The following is a 21,624-nucleotide window of genomic DNA, read 5'->3' as shown; positions in this document are numbered from 1 at the left end:
ATAAACAAAATAAAGATTTCTTGATAAGGTTTTGCCTTATAGTAATTCAACTTACAATTTTCTGTATCACAAGGGGTAACTGAAAATCCACCTCCAGAAGGCAAGATGCATGGGTGATAGCCACTTGCTGATGATTTTGGCTGCAATTGCACTTGTAGTTCCCGTCACTGTTGTCCTTCACCTGTCACCATAAGCTGGCATGCCAAGGTCTGCTGCCATCTTTAGATCTGTGTCTTTCTCCAAGCATGCATGTGTGTGTGATGTATCTGTTTATCTTACCCTTTCCATATTCTTAGCATTTTGTGAGAATTAAAATAAATGTAACACCACATCACACTTTTCTGACATGTATGTTTGCAGAACTGCTCAGCTTAAAACCAGAAGAAGATTTTTACATTCCCTGGGGCTGACTTTATCTGGCCAAAATTACTTGGTAGTGCTTAGAACATCTGAATTTCTATTACTTTATCAGTGTACCTCACTAATGATCTAGCCTAATTTGCATACCAGTAGTACTTTTTCACCATAGGTAGGAAATTGAAACGTTCAAGGTCAATTAACTGCCAATATTTCCTGTTGCTGAGTGTCCCTGCAGCAGTGGGCTGAGCTGGGAAGAAGGAATGGTCACCCGTCAACTCCTCTTGGTCCTGATGAGAACTGATGGTCCGATTGGCACTCACTGGAGCCCCACTGATTCTTTGTACCTTGCTGTGCTTCTCTCGTTGGTTTGCTTTAAAAAATACTTTATCTCTGCGCTGAAATGCCTGAGAAATGTGAAATTTCCAACTAAGAAAAGTACCCTCATTACTAAAGTTTGACTCTTAAAATTAACTACAAAGAACAAGGAATGAAATATCATTTTCTCAGAGCTCCAAAAGTGCAAAGATTAAACTTAGAGGTTGAAATGACTGGTTGGGGGCACTTCTTTCATTATTTCCTCATTTTCCTTTCTGGAAAAAAAAAATGATGAAAACAAGATGGGCAGCTGGAGCCATCAGAGAATTGAGGGTGCTTGGTTAGTGTCAGACCCCAGACTTTTGATATGGCTAGATCACGTGATACAACAGTGGGCTTGGATAGGACCCTGGAAGGAACTAGCACCTGTTCGCCATCCCCATCACGATTCTGGCATGCTGCAGCTTTAGCCACATGAGGGCCATTAATCCTACTGCCTGGTGCCAAGTCCTGAGGCTCCCTGATCCCACATCTACAGGGAACCATGGACATCCATCATGTCCTTCTGAGAGGCACTGATGCGTCCAGGTTCAGAGCCCCGAGCCTCTTACCTACTTCATGCACAAAGACAAGGTGTTCAAATTCTTCTGACTCATCATCTCCTAGTAGCAGCTTTGAGAACAGGCAATGTCTTGCAGGAGTGCCTGACACCTTGTACTCACGGACTCAATCAACCGTAAGCAGTAATGTAGCAAAGTGGCCAGAAGAAGGTGGTTGTTGTTCCAACAGATTCTAAGAAATGAGCCACGGATTTTAAAATGATCCAAGAGAGAATCCAGCGGAGGTGCAAGCAATACTGGAAAAATTAAGATTAAAAATAAGCCAAGTAATGCTGCAGTTTGAATTCAAACGAGAGGTAGGGTGTAGGCCTTCTATGTTTGGAATGGAAGACACTGTGGAACAGTGATTTGGTTGAAGTGAGAAGGACGTTTGAAGAAAGTATCTAATTCTCAAGACAGTACAGTCAGGAACCTTGGGAATTAAGTCCTTGTGCTTGCTGTAGTATGACATGCTAGAGAGAGAACTCTGTTGTGTAACTTCTGAAAAGATGTCATTTTGACTCCATTTTGAAGCCCTGGCTAGATTTGGAGGAGTTTACACTATCAATACATCACCACATCCTTTTAAAATTCTCACTCTCAGGGTTGATAGGACCAGCAAATAGACAACTCAGGTTAGCTCCTTGTGTTCCAGAACCTTCTGGAGATGCCATTCAAATGAGCTGATCCACAGGGGACCTCTCTAAGCCACCCACATGCCACAGGTGAGCTGTGTCCTACAGCTCACCTTATTATCTGATTCCTGAATGCAACACCACACGTGTGGCTGGCCTGGTGGCCTTCTGTTGTTGGGAGATGCATGTCAAAATGAGTTCTGCCTTTCATCTATCCCAGGACTCCTGGGCTGTGTTCCACCATCAGAAGAATCTTTAAACCTCATGAACCAGTTGTCCACACAGGTGTGTCCCCTCAGGTTTCACAGCGGCATGCCAGCCAGCATAACAGAAAACATTCATTGAGCATGTCTTTGAACTAGGGCCTGTACTCAAGGTCTCCTAAAACAAGGTAATGATTCCAAAACAATGACTGAGTTAAAAACTGCACAGAAATCAATAATCATCTTTCTCTAAAATTCTAGTGATTAGTATTAAAACCTGTCAAAGAATAGGGAAAAGAAACCCAATGTTCTTTGGCAGGGGGAGGCTGTTATGTAATAGATGCTTCATTGTAAATTATTTACTCAACTATTTATTTAAAAAGCAGAGAAAGAAATAAAGAGGAAGGGAGAGGGGGCAGGTTATGGATGGAGGGCGAGAGCAAGAGAGAGAGAATCTCCTATCCATCCATTGGTTTACTCCCCAAATACCCACGAACAGCTGTACCTGGGACAGGTCCATGCCTGGAGTCCAGGACTCTGCAGGTCTCAACATGGCGGGAAGGGACCCAGCTACTTGAGCCATTACTTGCTGCCCCACGGAGTGCATCATCATGTCAAACTGGAAGCAGAGCCTGAACTCAAACACTCTGATAGGAAACACAGGCATCTCAATGTCTTAGTCCTTATGCCAAACTCCAACCTTAAATGCTGCGTTTTAACAGACTCCGGATGTCAGATAAGGACAGATTCAAGAGGATGTCAAGCCTGATTTCATGACTTTTTCAATTATTATGTTTTACATACATAAATACCAATGTCAATATTAAGCTTCTCAAAATTCTTCCAACTTATGTTGAACTGGAATAATGAACTGTTTTTTTTTTTCTTAGTGGATTTCAAATTGCTTGATAAAAATGGAAATAAAAGATACATTTATTTTGGTACAAAAAATGTTTGAACATGTGCTTGTGAAAAAAAACTATGATCTCAAAATATTGCACCAAGAGAATCTACCTTTAAATTTCATTTTCCCATGAACTTTTTTATGTAATGTTTTTTATGCAGATGGAAGAGATCTCTCTATGTCTTTCTCTTTCTCTCTCTCTCTGACTTTCAAGTAAATAAATACATCTTTGGAAAAAGAAAGCATTTCATTTCAAAGAAATTTAGACTTACAAATAAAAAATTGTGCAGTAGTACAGAGTTCTCACGCTCCACTGTTAACATTAGTTGCATTAGTATATTTTTCACAATCTATAAACTCTCCCAGCTTTCCCTACTATTAACATATCATATTAGAATTATGTATTTGTCACAATGAATCAAGCATGCTAAGGTCTGTAGGAGGAACATCTATGATATTCTAGTGTGCTGAGTGACATGGAAACAGTGCCATCTATTTTATCATACAGCTTTGAACACACAGCAGACTGTTTTTTTCTACTTGCAGGGGGTCAAATACAACTTGCTGCATGATGCTTTCCATGGCTCTCTTTCCCCTCTCCCTTTCACTTGCTACTATCCCTCATCCAGGTAGGATGGAGCCAATAGTGTGTTGATAAACTATCTTGGGATGGGGACAAGGGCTTGTTTATAGAGTTTCTGTTACTGAAGACTTCCACCCTGGCCCATTGCAGATATGAATGTTTCATAACTGAGTCAGAAAACTGAAACATGAACTGTTATCTCTCATATACTGTTATAAGTCAGCTCCAACCCACCATTGAATAGAACTCTACAACTTTTGTTGTGTTACAGCTCTCTGTACATCTTTGTTGTCATTGTTCATGTGTTTTATGTATTTTTTTAAAGATGTGCTTATTTATTTTGAAAACCAGAGTTACACTTAAATAGCAGAATGTTGGACTTGTGACTGTTGCTAAAGGACTATACTATTGTAATAATTTGGAGAAAATGACGGGGGAGGGCAGAGAATGGGGAGGAAGGAAGAAGAGGGGTAAGGAGGAATCCCTCACCCTACAAAACCATATTATGGAAAATAACAATAGCAATAAAAAATACCAGAAAAAAAAAAGCGAAAGTTACAAAGAGAGAAACCTTGATTTTGTATCTGCTGGTTCATTCTTCAAATGGCTACAGTGGTCAGTGCTGGCCTAGACTGAAGCCAGGAGTCAGGAGTTTCACTCAGGACTCCCATGTGTGTGGGAAGCAGGAATCTGAACACAGGGGCCAACTTCTGCTGTCTCCTAGGCCGTTTGCTGGGAGCTGGGTCGGAATTAATTCAGCTGGGACATGTACTGGCATCGCAGGTGGCAGCAAATCAGGACTCTGCTTGTGTTTTGGATAGCTTTTTCTTAATACCTGATACCTTCATAAGATTGTAAACACTTTGAGAGCAAGAACTTTTTAACTGTGTTTCATTTCCACATTTTAACCACATATCCCACCCTTCTCCAAGAATTCTCAACAGGGTCAGAGATAATCGTCCAGTGTGACCAGAACTAGAAGTCATTCCCTGTAACAACCCTGGGCAAAGGGATTGAAGTCCAAACCATTATGCCTTTGTATGTGTGTGTACAAAGCATTCTAATCCCAGGGTTGATGAGTTTGTGCAAGTATTTAGCTAAGCACTTAGAAGGTTCAGGGAAACCTCTCTCCTCTCCCAACTTTTCCTCCCCTCACCTTCCCTTTCTTTCCTTTTCTTTGAAAATTTGGCTTTCTCAAGTACCAGGAAAAGGAATTGTGGTTTTTTGTGGCATTTTGACTCTTAAGTTGACTTGTAACTAATGATTCTTTCTCCCTTTCCTCCTCCCCTGTTTTCACAAAAGGAGCTGGAGGCTGGTCTCCACTTGTGTCGAACAAATACCAGTGGCTGCAGATTGACCTTGGAGAGAGGATGGAGATCACCTCTGTGGCCACCCAGGGGGGCTATGGGAGCTCCAACTGGGTGACCAGCTACCTCCTGATGTTCAGCGACAGCGGCAGGAACTGGAAGCAGTATCGGCAAGAGGACAGCATCTGGGTAAGTCTCTGCAGCCAGTGGCACTCTTGTGGGGTGAGAGGTGCAGTTCCTGCTGCCTGCTACTCATCAGCTGCTTCCAGGAAGCCAAGCTGCAAAATCTTTCAAAATACTTTGAAAGTATCTTTTAAAAGAAGACATGATACATCTTCATCTCTTATCATATTCCATGACAAATGTATGAAAATTTCAAAAGTAAATTCATTTCACTGGGTCATAACAAATTAAAGACAAAAATTTTGGTAGCCCCATTAAACACTGCTGACATCTGATAAATAAACAAAACTTGTATAAAAATAATTCTAAGCTTGGTTGAGAGACTTGGTAGTTCTACATTGGCTTTATTTCCAGTTATTTCTTTTAATGGATCTGAGATTTTTGAAACCATCTTTACTATATAGTGGATTTTATATATGATAATTGGAGTTAACATATATATGTGTGTGTTTCTATATGCATATGTGATTATAGTATATACTCCTAACACACATATCATTTATTTATGGTCTTGTGAAAGTGGGTAGAAAACTCTCTGTTGCTAAAAGGGGTGAAATCCGCACAAGGGAGCCTGGAAAGAGGTGGGCTGTAATCAGGGGGTAACATGGGTGTAATGGACTGACAGCTTTCCAACACCCAATGGAACACAGAAGCTAAAGGAAATTTGCCTGTTGATGAAGAAAAGACTTCTTTGTTAGTATAGAAAAGCATTTGTTTGGATTTTACATGGTTCAGGGGCAATATACTGCAATCAGAAAACTATTTTTCGCCCCCTCTGGTTAAGTTTCCAGAACCAGAGAGATAAGTAAACTAATGAAGCATCATGCTTAACACAGAGATAATTTGGAAGCTTGTTTGGGCACATAATGATAATTTTCTCTGACCAGTCAATTGCCTCTTTTTAAAAACTTCCCAGAACTCTGTGACACATTATAAACTCATGGAAGAAATAGGCTGTGGTTTACTCACCTTTGTATTTTTAAAACTCTTGGTGATCATTCAGTTCAAGTTTCTCGATGCAAATTGAGTTGAGAAATAGCTTATTTTGTTCTGTAATGGAGATGGTGAGTTGGAGGCAGTAGTTGCCTACAAACACTTGTGAGAAAAGTGGCTAAAACATCCAAAGCAAGCTGAACCTGTGGTGTAGGAAACGAAGGAGAGGGACTCTTAGTTGTCATGCTTCAGTTAATTCTGAGAAAACCACTGAAGGTAGGGACAAAGTAAGCAGTAATTATGAAGCAGTGACAATCAAAGCTTAAGGAAGTGTTTATTTTCACTGGGTGCTTGGATTATTCTTATTCTTTTTATGAATTAATAGATTTTAAATGAGACAAATGACTAGTACATGTGAGTATTTACCTGTGTTCATTGAAAATGTATGTTTCTGACATTTTAAAAAATGGTATGTTCATCATGAAAAAGACTGGCTTTCCGGGTGTCAGGTTTGGGGAAGCCTCAGACCCAGTCACTGCCATTGGCTGACTCCTGTTGTGATGAGGTGTCAGGGCGGCATGAATGACAGTGTTGTTAATCCCAAGCAGCAAATCATAAATAAAGGGAGCACTTATCACACTGGTTTTCAGATGGTGCTTCCAATTGCGGGTTGACTTACTGTCACTATCTCTGGAGTGAGTGTTCCCTGTTGATGCACACTCCGCCTTCCCAACTTCTGTCCCAGCATCTCCAGAGTGGAATGGTTCCTGGGACATTGCAAACACATCTTTGTTTTGAATCAGTGGATGGAAAAAAATGAAAGAAGGAAATACATCCTTTTGGTAACACACTCTTCCAATCGCACTAAATAAAAATGACTCCCTTTAGCCCTCATAAGGTCATTTTTGGCTTATTTCTGACATACTGATTTAATTTTGAGAGAATTCTTTTCTCTCACTTGTGTTTTTTAAAGATATACAAAATTAGAACTTTTAGCTCCTATGTAAAAAATATGTAGTTTGATATATACATGCATTGTATAATGTTCCAATCAGGGTAAACATATCATCTCTTTATGATGAAAACTTTGGAGTATTTTGGTAAGGAAAGCAGTTATCTGTAATGACCCTACTGCCAAAGAGAACACCAGCACATCTTCCTGCTGTCTTGTCTCTCCTGCCCCACTGTCATTTGTACTCCCAGCTGCTTTGATAAACATTTTTAGATTTCACATGAGTGCAGTAATGGAATGCTTCTCTTTCTGTGTTGGGTTTATTTCATCTGATATCATAACCTTCAGTCCCATCCGTGATCCAGCACATGCCAGGATTTTGCCCCTTTTAGGATTTTGTCCATTTTGCACGTGTACTACATCTTCTTTGCATGTTCAGCAGGTGACAGACATGTAATTTGCTTCCTGTCTTGTCAATTCCAAGTAATTGAGCAAGGAGCATGTGAATTGGAGTTGTTCTACAAGCAGATTTCATTTCCTTTTAATATGTACCCCATGGTGGAGTTGCTGGGTCATAGGGTAGTTGTAATTTTTTGAGGAACTTTGTTGCTATTTTGTGTTCTGGTTTATATCCCCACCTGCACTGTATAGGGGTTCTCACTCCTCCATATCCTCACCAGCACTTGTTGTCACTGGAGTGAGGTTATATTGTAGTTTTGATTTCAATTTTCCTGTTCACTAGAGATGTTTAGCATTTTTTTCCGGTGGACCTGTTAGTACTTTATATTTTTTTCTTGAAAATATTTACATCTATTATGCATTTTTAAATCCAGTTACCTGGGGAAGTTTTTGTTTGTCTGTTGTGTGTTTTTCTGTTGGAACTCCCTATTTATTCTGGTTACTAACCCCTCGTCTGATGGGTGGTTCTCAGATATTCCCCCAGGCTGTGGTTTGATTCTCCCCTCTATTGATTGCTCTCTTTGCTGTGCAGAGGCTTTTTAGTTTGATGAAATTTCAGTTGTCTAGTTCTGCTGTTGTTTCTTGTGCTTTTGGGGCCCTATCCAAAAAATCCTTGCCCACTGTAATGTCCTGAGTATTTCCCCTAGGTATTTTCTTCTACTAGTTTCCTACTTTCAGGTCAACTCAAAATCAATTCTGAGTTGATTTTTGTGCATGGTGAGAAATATGGGTTTAATTTCATTTTTCTGCTTGTGAATGCCCACTGTCCCCAGAACCATCTGTTGAAGACTGTCTCCTCCTTAACACGTGCTTTTAGCTGGCTGCTGAGGTATGGATTTACTGCTGTGCTATCCATTCTGTTCTGCTTTTCTGTGTGATCCCTTTGAAGCCATCACTATGCTATTTAAATCTAGCAGCATGTTATTTAATTTTATGGCATTGTACATATCTATTTTTTTTTTTTGCTATTGTTGATTTGTATTGTGCCTTTTCATTTAAGGGGATGTATGGTAACTGTGTAATGGAGACTATCATATGCAGATGTGAGGATACAATACAGTGTGTGCCTCTATTTCCAGACAAAGATGGACTCCCAATGAAACTGTTTACTATGTCTTGACAATAAGATGCTGGACTCTTTGCCATTGTCCATGCCCATAGTGATGGACATATGACTGTGTATGAAGACTATACCATAGTAATGATATAGGGGAACCCAGTGAAGGGGGAGGGAATTGACAGGGGGTGGGGAATAAGGGAAAATCCAAGGCCTAGGAAACTGTATCATAAAATGATAGTAATAAAAAGAAGTAAAATTTTAAAAAGTTTTAAGTTAGGCAGTGTAATGCCTCTTCCTTATTCATTTCACTAAAGATTTCTTTGGTTATTTGGGGTTTCTGATTCCACGTGGACTTCAGGATTATTTTCTTGGGTTCTGTGAAGACCGCCATTCATGTCTTGACAGTGACTGCACTAATAATTTGTAGATTGACTTGTACGGTATGCACATTTTAGCAGCATCAATTTTTCTAGTCCAAGAACTCTGTTGTCTTTACAATTCAGTGTGTCTTCCTCAGTTTCCTTTGTCTCAATTTGGTAGTATTCATTGTAGAGATCTTTCAATTCTTTGGTTAAATTTACATCTAGATATTTATTTTTTAGTAGCTATAGGAAATTGGGTTTCTCTGTTGATTTCTCTTTCAGATAATTCACCATTGGTGTAATGCTAGTGATTTTTAAACATTAAATGTATTTATTTTATAATTTCATTTATTTTATGATACAGTTACATAGGATCTGGGATTTCCCTTACCACCTCCCTAACACTCCACCCCCCACAGATTTCCCCTGTATCATTACAATAGTATAGTCCTTCATAAACAGTCCTAAATCCATCGTTCTGCAGTTTATGTGTATCCTGACATTGTGGTTATGGACAATGACAGAGAGTCCAGCATCTTATTGTCAAGATACACTTAACAGTTTCATTAGGTGTCAAACTTTTATTTGGAAGTAGAGATACATACTGCATTGTATCTTCACATCTGGATATGCTAGTGTCTATTACACAGTTAAAATACATCTCCTTAAATTAAAAACCACAAAACAAAATAAAAAACAGGGAGAAAAATAGAAAATTAACAACAACATGAAATTAAATAACATGCTACTAAATGACCAATGTATTGCTAATGAAATGAAAATCAAAAAGCTTAAAGCAAAGGATGCTACTGTGTGATCTATGAGTCAGTAGTGAGGAAATTAAGAAGAAAAAAATTTTTTTTGAATGAAAATAGAAACAAAAATTTCAAAACCCCTGAGATGTAGTAAAAACACTATTGAACAGGCTGTTGATCTTATATTTTGCATGAAGGTTGTCTTACATCAGAGAGAGCATATGATATGTGTCCTTTTAGGATTGACTTATTTCACTGAGCATAGTGGTCTCTATTTGGGACCATTTGGTTGTAAATGATAGAATTTCATTCTTAATAATGGCTGGGTGGTATTCCATGGAGTACAAGAACTTATCTATTTATTTGAATGCAGAGTTATAGGGGGAGAGAGGGAGGTAGATATGTTTCAGCTGCTGGCTCACTTCCCCAAGCTGATCAGAAGCTAGGAGCTTCTTTTGGGTCTCCTAAAATGATTGCAGGGGCCCAAGAAGTTGAACCATCCTTTACTGTTCCCCCTGGCCAAATTATGCAGAGAACTAGATCAGAAGTGAAACAGCTGAGACTGGCACCTGCACCCATATGAGAAGTTGGCACTGCAGACAGAGGCTTAGCCTACTATGCCATGGGGCTGACCCCCCCCCATTCACACAACTTTTATGCGATATATCCCACAAATAAGAAAAAGCATGGCGTTTGTCTTCCTGGGTCTGACTTATTTCACTTTGCGTACTGATTTCTATTTTCTTCCATTTTGTTGCAAATGTCAGGATTTCATTCTTTTTTTATGGTGGAGTAATAATTCATCATATATGTATACTATACATATTTAACATATCATATATATGTATCGTTTTAAAAATCCAGGACCATCCATTGAGGAACATGTAAGTTGGTTTCATGTATCTGCTATTGTGAGCTGAGCTGCTTTCAATATGGGAGTGCAAGGTGACTCAGATGCTGCTTTCATCCCCAGGAGTGGGGTAACTAGATGATAGGGTGCTCGTGTTTTTAATTTTCTGAACAATGTCCATATTGTTTTCCATTTTGGTTGTACCACTTACACTCTTACCAACAATATGTTAGGATTCCTTTTCCTGCCCATCCTCACCGCCATTTGCTATTTTTACATTTTTGAATACTAGCCATCCTAACTGGGCTGAGGGAATTGTGGCTTGTTTTTCACGTGTCCATAGTGACTAGTAACATTCAGCATCTATTCATGAGCCTGTTTGTCATTGGTATTTCATCTCTGGAAAAAAGTTCATTTATTGGGTTAGTATATTCTTACAGGGGTTGTTCATTTTGTTGTGTTTGAATTTCTTGAGTTCCTTACATATTTTGGAAATTAATTAGCCCTTTATCAGATGCATAGCTTGCACCTGCTTTTGCTCATTCTGTTGGTTGCTTCTTCACTTTGTTAAATTTTGCTGTGCAGAAGGCTTCTGGCTTAATGTATTCTTTTTTCTTTCTTTCTTTCTTTCTTTTATTGCCTGTGCTTCTGGAGTCTTATCCAAGAAGTCTTTGCCAAGGTCATTCTCTCACAACGTTTCTCCTGCTTTCCTGTAGTAGAATGATGCTTTCCAGCCTAAAGTCTGGATCTTTGAGCCACTGTGAGTTGGTTTTATATGGGATGGAACTTCTGCATGGGGAAATCCAATTTTCCTAATACCATTTGTTGAAAAGATTGTCCTTTCTCCATGGAAGGATTTTTAGCCCAGTTGTCAAGGATCAGTTGGTTATAGATGCATGGCATCATTTCTAAGGTTTCTATTTCTGTTCCGTTGGACTACAGGTTTATTTTTGTGCCAGAAACAAGCTGTTTTGATTGTAATATTGCTTTTGGTATTTTGGATATTTTGTGTTTTCTTATGGAATTTAGGGTCTTTTTTTACTTTTCTGTGGCAAATGTTCTTGGAAATTTGATTGGGATTGAATTGAGTCTGTGAACTGCTTTAGGTAGTGTGAGCCTTGAATGGTGTTAGTTCCTCTGATTCAGAAACATGGTAGATTTTTTCCCCATTTCCTTTGTTTCTTATATTTGTTTCACTGATGCTTTGCAATTTTGGTGGTAGATGTCTTTCACTTTCTTGGTTAAATTTCCCTCGAGATATTGAAGTATTTCTGTAGCTATTGTGAATGGGGCTGATCTTATAATTTCTTTCTCAGCCAGAGCTGAGAATTGGTTTCTAAGAATACTACTGACTTCTCTGTGTTGATTTTATAACCTGCAGTATTGCCAAAATTTCCTTAAGAGTTCTAGCAATCTGTTAGAGGAATCCTTTGGTTTCCCGATATACAGGATCATGTCCTGTGTGGACGGGGAGAATTTGACTTCTTCCTTTCCAATTATGCATCCCTTTGATTTATTTTCTTGCTTAATGGCTGTGGCTTAAGCTTCCAGAACTACATTGGATAATCGTGCTGAGAGCGGGCATCCGCATCTGGTTCTGAATCTTAGTGGAAATGCCTTCAGCTTTTTCCTATTCCAGAGACGCTGGTTCTGGATTTGTCATGTGTTGCCTTGATTGTGTTGGATTTGGGGGGCTGTCTTTAATGTAGTTTTTGGATGTTATAGGATACACACCAAACATATGTAACAGGCCAACTTTCTTTTAGGAGCTTTTCACTCTGGCCATATAATACTAATGAATCTGTCAGGGAGACCTAGGAAATATGAGTGGCTGTGTGTGTGTGTGATGCAGAGAGAGAAGACCAGTGCTGCTGGAGTAGCAGGCGCAATGAAAGCCTGCCGGGAAGGCTTCTTCTCATTTTAAGCACCAGACGTGGCAATAACTCCTCAGTTCCTCAAATCACCAAACACTCTGTTACTTCTCTTAAATAATATCTAGAAGCTGATTGTTATTACGTACCTCATTTAATAGAAATGTAATTTGATAGATATAGGATTTATATCACAGATATCACGGATTAAAACATTTCCTTAGAATAGCATCTATGGTCCAATGTCCAAGAAATGTGATTTATACAAATGATTCTGTTGGATGAAAAATGAATATTTGATAAAAATTTAGAAAATGCAGGTCGTTCATGTTGCTGCTCTGAAATGGAACACAGGATCCTTTCACAGTTGTGACAAAGACTCAGCCAATGTATTGTGAGTGATTGAAAAGTAAGTGTGAACATGATTTTCGCTCATTTAAAAGCAATTGCCAAGATATCATGAATTCAACATCTTAGAAATTAGTTTAAGCAGATCAACATGTGTTGGCACTTTACAGTCCAATTCTGCAAATTCTCTTTCATAAATGCCCATACTTCTTTTGTACCACACATTGCAAGGGCAAAGAATGAGAGGGTACTAGTCTTTTAAATAGATTTGATAGTTTAGCACTATATTTTTATGGAATTAATGTATACCTGATTATTCAAACAGAAACCTTTATTATATTTCTGGAATTGTTGCATCTCTGTTTTTGTTGTCTTCGTTGTTTTAAGTACAATTGTTTGACGTTATGGTCCTGAGTTTGGCTGATAAAAGATACAGAGGTTCTGAGATTTAGCACAGTTACACAGAAGAACCACCTGCTACAAAACAGACTATTACTGAGTGGCCAACTTTGTAGATCAGACAGAACACAACACCACTGCAAGCACGTTTTTAATGTGTGTTTGTTTCCACCCAAAGAAATACATGTTGGTAGATGTAAAGGAATGTAGTACGTAACCGAATGTTAGAATCAACCTTAAGACAGTGCACCAAAAAATCATGGTAGAAACTGAATGACAGGGAGGTGTTCCCTCCATGTGAGTGGCATTTGGACTTGTCTCCAGGTTGAGCCCTCGTTCTGGTGACCTAAGCTTACTAAAATCCATTGTGATGATATAAAGTACGGCAGTACTAATGCCATGTGTGTCAGGATGTCAAACTGTCCAGCTTAATACATCGCAACACTCGCCTCAGTACTTGGCAAATGCCTGAAATCATTTCTGCCTTTCAAAACACCAATCTCAAAAAGATGTTTTTAATTAAAATCTGCATTATTAATCTATTTCCTCAGGATGTTTCATGTTTCTACTTAGCTATGATTTTCCTACTTTTTAAAAAAAGAATTAACCTAACAGCAAACAGTTACAGGATGTCTCCAGATTTTTTTTTAACTCGTAGTAAGAACATTTAACATGAAACCTATTTGGTTAGCACATTTGTAGGTACACAATGCAGAATTTGTTAATAATAAAACATAAGACAATATAGTAGTTTTCAAAGACTTAACGGTGTAGCTGGTCATTGAACCTGTTAAATGAGAACTTCAAATTTCACTGCCCCCTCCCGCAGTGACTGGCAGTTCACATTAAACTCTGCTTCTATATGTTTGACTGTTTCAGATATCTAACACGAAAGGAATAATATAATTATATATATACATTTTTATGTATACACTTATATTATGTTGTACTTGGAATATACATTATATATATGTATCATATATATTTATAGAAGTTACATATAACGTGGGAAGAATAATATACAATGGCAGTGATGTAGAAGGACAGTGTTTGCCCTCCCGTCTAACATGAGAGAAATAATACAGTATTTGTTCATCTGCTCTTCAATGAATATAATATCTCTAAGCATGTCCCATATTGGCAGATTTCACTTCCATTTTAAAAGGATGAATAGTATTTCTCTCTCTCTCTCTTTCTCTCTCTCTTCGATGTCTATATTATTGGCCACTATCTAGTCTCATTTTTGAATATTTCTTTGTTGCTTCTGATGGCAAAACAGATGCCTCAGACAAAGCAAGAACACTAGGTTGTGGCATGGATGATGCCTTGCAGATACAGAACAGGCCCAAGATGTGTTCTAGTGCGTGCACTAAACTTGTGAACAGTTAGGTAAGCTGAAACACTTGGGCTTAACTTTTCAGAGGGCCCAGTACTGAAAAGAAGACAACAAAAGTTTTGAAAGCTCAAGACAGTAGCCCCAATCCAGTTGGAAAACTCAGCTGCACAGCCAAACCACCCAAGCCTCCTGGGGGCCCCATTCCTGGGACTTAGTCATTGTGTTGTAGACTTGGGGCAGGACATGCAAGCAGCAGAAGGACTTTGCGTTCCCATTGGACATTCAGACGATAGTACTCAGGTGGTACATGGCAGGAAATTTTGCACAGTGACTGCATATCTGCCCTGCACACAGCTCAAGGCCCTATTCCTTCAGGACCAGCATGAGTCATCTGTCACTCATGAGGGAGACCTTACCAATTCTCTGAAATCACTTTCCCGTGTAACTTTTCAGAGGCACTCCAAGTGTGACATGAGCACCTGTTCAAGCCGGTGCAGGCAAAGCCCTGATTCTGTGCCAAGAGGATACAGAACACCAAAACAGCTGTGATCTGTCTTAGGGGAACATCTATTTTATCATCAGATTTGGAAGAAAAGGCATTTGCTAGGAACTATCCCCTTACTCCTCAGAATTGTGGAGGAGAAAATGAGCAAGAGGCAAGGAAGAGCCGTATCTTCACAGCTTCCCCAGGCAGGGACCCGCTGGCCACTGCCTTCTTTAGGAAGCCCACAGCTCTCCTTTCAGCTCAGTAGCGCTTTAACAAGAGCCAGGGTGCTCCCAGGGGTGCTGCCGTCATGAGCACCTCAGAGACAATTCCCAGGTCTGTGTCTGTGCTATGTCCAGACCTCATAATGCAAGTGCCAGAGACACAGCAGCTTGGACTCCCTGCTTCTTGCTCGCACCTGTAGCTGTTTGGGAGCACACCTGACTGATCTGACACATTGTGATGTCAGGATCCATGGCCTTCATTGGGATGGGGGGTGCCTTGTTCTCCATTGAGGATGCAGTGGATCTCTGGATATGAACACTTTCTGCTCTGCTCTGCTTGATATAGACTAGGACCTCACAGCTGTGCCAGGGATCCCTGAACCTGTCCACTCATCTTGTGCTTGAGAAACTGTGCTTTGTGACTCTTCCTGCCTCCTCACTCCTCCACTCTAGCCTCTGGGAACTATTACTCTATTCTCTACTTCTATAGGATCCACCCTTCCTGAATCTTCCCCCAGCAGTGATATGCGGCAACATTTGGCTTTCCGTGGTGATCACTGTGCCAGCCAACTCGAACAAACCTTGCCAAAGTGCACACAGGGATCCACGCATCAAACAGAATGCAGTTACGCTTTTTATTCATGAGAAGCATTCGCCAAAGTTCACTTCAGCTTGAGGACCCCTCCTCTTGGTTTGTCCTGAGTTAGGGCTACAGGAAAGCTCCTTTTCAGCAGCAGGTGCCAGGGTTGGTCACCAGGATGCAGTGCACCAGTGAGGACAGTGGCATTCCTCCTGCACCTGGCTCTCCTCTCAGCTTCCTCAGATTCACCTGCTGAGTCAGCTTTGATTCCCCGACACTCCTGGCACTGGGGGCAGAGAGGGAGAGCACAGGGACTGGCTGGGTAGGGTGGTGATGGGAAGAGGAGGTTAGCCTGGGACAGGGCTCCTTTCCTCCTGCAGTTGGCCAGAGCCAAACAGAGGGGTTCCACCAAGAGCTTTAGACTCTGGCTGATAGTGGCACCAAAGCAGCAGGGTTGGAAAGGAATGTCAGGTTCACTCTGGACCTCCCACAAGTCAACATGAACAGGTGCAGTCCACAGAATGGTGAGGCTGTGATGGGAGGCCATGACTCATGATGCTGTATTCACCCTGTTGTAGATCTGCTGCAGTGCCTATGGGGCAAGCTTGGATGAGGGGCTATGGCTGCGAGCCCTTACTGCCTTGCTGCTCCAGTGCCTGGGAGCAATTCTACCTCCTCCAGGTGCTCTGCATTTTGGATCCATGGGAAAACACAGGGACTGCACACTCGTGACCTTATTTTCCAGGGCTTCTTATCAACAGGGTGGAACCTTCAGGGGTTCCTCCTGAGTCCCCTGGACATGGCTAGCAACCATCCCTGGAGGTCCTTCAGGGCTTCTGGTCTGACAGGATGTGCAAGCAGGTGACAAGAGCACAAGACACTGGGCATGCAGCTCATCCCGGTTTCTCCCACAGAAGGGTAGAGCTGCTGCCATCATGGTGCACAGAATCACCCCCAGACTCTAAATGGGACCCTAGGAGGTAGCATATCCTCTTGTAGAAACACCTCCGGAGTGCAGTATTGTGATGTTCTCACCAGTTATCCCTTAGCCTGCTGGTGCCTGGCGCCGAAGTCAACCAGTTTAATGTCCATGTGGGGGTCCAACAGCAGGTCCCCATGTTGTTTGTCGGTCACATACAAGGTTCACAAGGTCTGGTTAAACGTGAACCTGGCCTCATCCTCCTGCAGGCCACCCTGTGTCTTCATGTGATGCTGGAGGTGCTGTTCACGACAAGTACGCTGCCTTGCCTGCACATGTGCCTCGCGTCTGGGAGCTGAATGAGCTCATGATACAGGCTGTTCATCACAGTCTTCTTTGGCTTCTGCAAGCTGGAGGGCATGCTGTGGCTTTGCAGGAGGCTTTTCACAGCTCCAAGCTTCCCACTTGGCACTTGGCAGGTGAGCTACACCTGGCTGAGGCTGCCCTGTAATGCATGCGAAGTGGTACTCATCTGGAGCATTCACCTACCTACTCTACCCAGACTGCTCAAATTACTCTACCAACTAATCAACTACCTGACCCACAAAACCTATGGACAACTAGGGATCATACTGCTAATGTGGCTAATGTACAATACCGGCTGTACTCATTATACTAACGATACTAAGCAGAAAGACTAAGTGCTGTCTAAATAAAACTGAAAACAAAGTGGAAAATTGCCCAAAAAAACCCAAAAACCAAAACCAAAACAAAAACCCACAGTAACTACACTAATAATAGTGTAATTGTGCTATTTAACTATAATGGGGTGGGGAGCAAGAAAAATGAAAGTAAACTATAAAAAAACAAGGTAGACAAAAATGTGGAAAAAAATCATAGATGCAGAAAACAATAGCAAAATAGACCAAGAAACAAATTTCTCATCAGAAACCCTTGGGGAACCAGAAGAAGTGGAGTTGTTACAATCGAGGTATGGAAAAATCAGCTTTATTCTCCAAATTTGTCGTTTGAATGGTAGGGAGAAATTGAAACATTTCCAGAAGCCTTAGTTTTTGTTTTTTTTTGTGTGTGCGTTTTTTTTATGTTTACCATAACTAGCCAAAGCAAAATACCTTGCCCTTGGTAATTCAAAAAGTTCAGAACTCCATTCCTCAGTGTTCTGGAAGCTGGGGCGTCTGAGATCAAGGTTGCAGCCGACCTGGTGTCTGAGAAGACCTTACTCCTGCTTCTCAGATGGCGCCTTCATCACAGGGAAGGTATGGATATGGAGAGGCTAGTGGCGTGACAGGGTCAACTGAAGCTATGTATATGTGTTTAAAAAGTTGCAGTATAATCTCTAAGAATGTTCAAATCCTACATGAAAAGCTCGTTTATTTATACAAAAGTAACAAATTTCATGTATTCCCTATATGAAGTTTTAACAGTGTAATGCCACTCCACCCTCCCCTCTCTTGTTCCTACCATCCCTCCTTCAGAACACAAAAATCATTTTTTTAGAAATGATAGTGCTTTTTGAGATGTTCTCAAATGATAGAAGGAAAGTACTAACCCCTTCAGTCTCTTACACAGTCCTGTGTGCTGGGGCGAGTGTTGTTTTGGTCCATGGGCTAAGCCGCACCGTGGCTTATGAGTGTCAGTCCCAGCTGCTCTGTTTCCAATCCAGATCCCTGCTAATGCAACTGAAATAGCAGCAAAAAAATGACCCAAGTGCGTGGTTCTCTGCCATCCATGAAGGAGATACAAATGGGGTTCCAGGATCCTGTTTTGGGTCTGGCCCAGCTCTAACTGTGTGATTATTTGGAGAGTGAACCAGCAGATGGAAGATCTCTCACTGACGCCTCACTCTGCCTTATTAATTTACCAAGTAGCCAATCTTTTTTTTTTTTTGTGGTAAGTTAGGAAATCACTCATGCTTTCCACAAGAGTGGAGCCCTGATTGCCTTATCTCCTCCTAGATTCCCAGCCCCTGCATGCTGTGGCATTGAACTTGATGTTCAGAGAGCCCAAACATCTGTCACCATAAATATGGCATGCATGCAGAGTATTTCAGGCTGAACCACAGGACACTGGACAGAAACCCAAAGCTGTAAAGAAATAAGATCTCTGGGATAATCAGTAGATGCTGGCCTGTGTGTTGGCGTACTGCAAGTCTTACCTGCTAATCCCAAATTTAAGAATACTCTTCAGTTTATTTCATCAGTGCATTCTAGTTCTCATTGTACAGATCTTTCATTTCTTTGGTCGATTTTATTCTCAGAGGTTTTCTTTTTTTGATGTGGTTATTGGGCATGGAACTGCTTTCTTAATTTCTTTCCCAGATGATTCTTCATTAGTTTATAAAAATGCTACTACTGGCTGGTTTCTGTACATTGACTTTGTAGCTTGCAACCTTGCTGGCTTTGTTAGTCCAGTGAGTTTTTGGATGGGGTCATTAGGGATTTTTCTAGATATAAGATTGTGTCATTTGCCAACAGTGACAACTTGCCTTCTTCCTCTCTATTTGGATGCCCTTTATCATGGTAAGAGTATGTTAAATAAATATTGAAGAACTCCAAAGTTAACTTCCATTCTATCTTCCATGAACTTTTTGAAGCACTGTTCTATGGAAGGAGTATCATGTCATTAATAATAGAGTGGAAAATTAATTAAATATCACAGAAAAAAAAGCTTACAAAATAAATTGCAAAATAAATTGGTAATGTAAAAGAAATATTTCACATGTTACTAAATGACAAAGAAGACTTGATTAAACAAAAGACAGATCTGTTTCTGAATAGAAGGCAATATAATAACACTACTTATTGTACCTAAAATAACTGAATCAATAAGATCATTCCAAATGTCGTGTAGAAAAAATATATGAGAAAATAACAGTTAATCAGCAAAGAGAAAAATATTAGTGATGCTACATTTTAGGATGTATTCTGTTTAAATTAAAATGTGCTTTTGGTACATTGGAGCAGTGTAAATAAATAGAAAAAAAAATTGACTGGTGCTTGGCTCAGTAGGAAAACTGTCAGTTGAAATGCCTGCATCTCACATCAGAGTGCCTGAATTTGAACCCTGACTCCACCTGCATTCTAACTGCTTGCTTATTCCCACCCTCGGAGGTGGCAGGTGGTGGCTCACATAGTTGGGTCTCCCCACCCAAGTGAGAGCAGCACATTGAGTTCTGGGTTCTCTGCTGCAGCCTGGCTCAGCCCTGCCTCTTGTCACCATTCCGGGAGTGAACCAATGAATGGGAGACAGGTCTGTACCTCTCCCTGTCTCTCTGTCTTTATTTCCCTCTTTGTCCATCCCTCTCTCTCTGACAAAAATAAGCGAACTAATTAGATTACATTCCAGAAGAACAAATAGAAAATCCATTACTAAGTCAAAATGCACGTAAGAATTTGGGCAGAATGGATGTAGAAACTTAAAAATACGTGAGGAAATGGGAATTAGTCCACGTGGACCTGGTAAACTTTAGTCTTACAGAATAACAGATAAACCTTTTATGCCAAAATACATTGTGTGTTAACAATACAGATCTAAAAGAAAAGTGCTAAGATAAAATATAGGATAATTTGAAGATTTACTATTGGAAGGGACTTATCTTTTGTGGGGAAAGAAGTATACTCAAATGGTATAGAGGAAAAGATAAAAAATAGATAATATTTAGAAAGTGCATAAGCATGAAAAGAAAGCATAAATCAGGACATGCTTTTTGTCTGAGTGATAGAAACGCTCCCTTTGGTTCACCTGAAGCAGCATCTTGGGTTGAGATTGACATTCAGCTTGGCTGTGACTGAACAGGCTTCACTCAGCTGTGAATTTACTTAGATTTTTAAAAGGATAGTGAATAGGTAACAACATGGCACACACTTAGCAACGGCATAATAGACGTTCAGCTGTGCTGCACAGCTTTTAAACATCCCGGTAAATTCAAGTGGGATAAACAGGTCCCAGCCGACAAGGTTGGCTGGATGACACAGCGCAGATCAGGAAAGCACATCGGCTCCAGTGGCCCTTTTAGCTCTTAGACCTTGGTGGTGATATAACCCCCCTGGGAACCTGCCAGCTCTGTTCGCCAGTGTAGCTGAGTCTCATCAATGCAGGTTTACTCACCAACCACAGGTTCTCTCTGTGTCTGTGTGTTTTTTAATTTTCTTGCACATTTGAATTCAAGACTGTCTAGGAGGGAGAGCTCAGGCATTCAGAGCTTAAACATATTCCCAGGCAATGCCAACTTGCTGCCAAGTATTGGAAATGCTGAGTTACTCAATAAACCTGACACCCAGGTATAGATTCTTAGTTTGGTACAAAACATAGCAGCGGGATGTCCATTTATTTTAGATCCAGTGTGCTCCTGTACATCCCTTGAGTTAATGTTGCAAGGAGAATTTGGCTAAAGATCAAGGATGGGGGGATAATAAAGCAGTGGATCAGATGTTAATTCTATCCTTCCAATAGCACAGAGACTCAGTTTCATTAAGATCTCAGTCTACACAGTTCAGTACATAGGCACTAGCCATCTAGCATTATTTAAATTTAAAATTAGATTAAGCTGCTGCTCATGATGCCTGAATCTCATGTTGGAGCACTAGTTTGAGTCCTGGTTGCTCCACTTCCAATCCAGTTCCCTTTAATGTGCCTTGGAAAGCAGTGGAACGTGGCCCAACTTCTTGGCCCATGCCGTCCACATGGGAGAACCAGATGGTGTTTCTACCATCTGACCTTTGGCCTGCCCCACCCCTACCTATCATAGCCATTCGAATAGTGAAGGAGCAGATGAAACATCTTTCTGTGTATCATTCTGCCTTTCAAATAAATGAAATCTTTAAAAATTTAAAATTTAATTAAAATGATATAATGTCTAAATGAAATTCCTCAGGTTATGCTAGGCACATTTGAAATGTTTAATAGCTGTGTTAGACTGGTGGTTAGTATAGGAACATTTTCATCATCAAGCAAAATTCTGTTATTCAGCCTCAGCACAGGAT

At 40.5% G+C, this 21,624-nt stretch overlaps 1 protein-coding gene across 6 annotated transcripts in view; it reads left to right on the top strand.

Annotated features, from left to right (window-relative positions):
* The window catches only part of CNTNAP4 (contactin associated protein family member 4), a 250,036-nt gene that overhangs the window by 71,495 nt on the left and 156,917 nt on the right, over positions 1-21,624 (top strand). For 5 of the 6 annotated variants that reach the window (XM_040982339.1, XM_040982341.1, XM_040982344.1 and 2 more), the window contains exon 3: positions 4,902-5,095. In XM_040982339.1, coding sequence (XP_040838273.1) covers positions 4,902-5,095 — 194 coding nt within the window. The remainder of the gene's footprint in view (positions 1-4,901; positions 5,096-21,624) is intronic. The other variant, XM_040982340.1, reaches the window with a different exon arrangement.

The sequence above is a fragment of the Ochotona curzoniae genome, unplaced genomic scaffold (assembly GCF_017591425.1).
Source record: "Ochotona curzoniae isolate NIBS_2020 unplaced genomic scaffold, NIBS_Ocur_1.0 contig_3622, whole genome shotgun sequence".
NCBI classification, from domain to species: domain Eukaryota; kingdom Metazoa; phylum Chordata; class Mammalia; order Lagomorpha; family Ochotonidae; genus Ochotona; species Ochotona curzoniae.
Note: the sequence above shows the minus strand (reverse complement) of the source record. Positions and strands in the feature narration are given on the sequence as shown.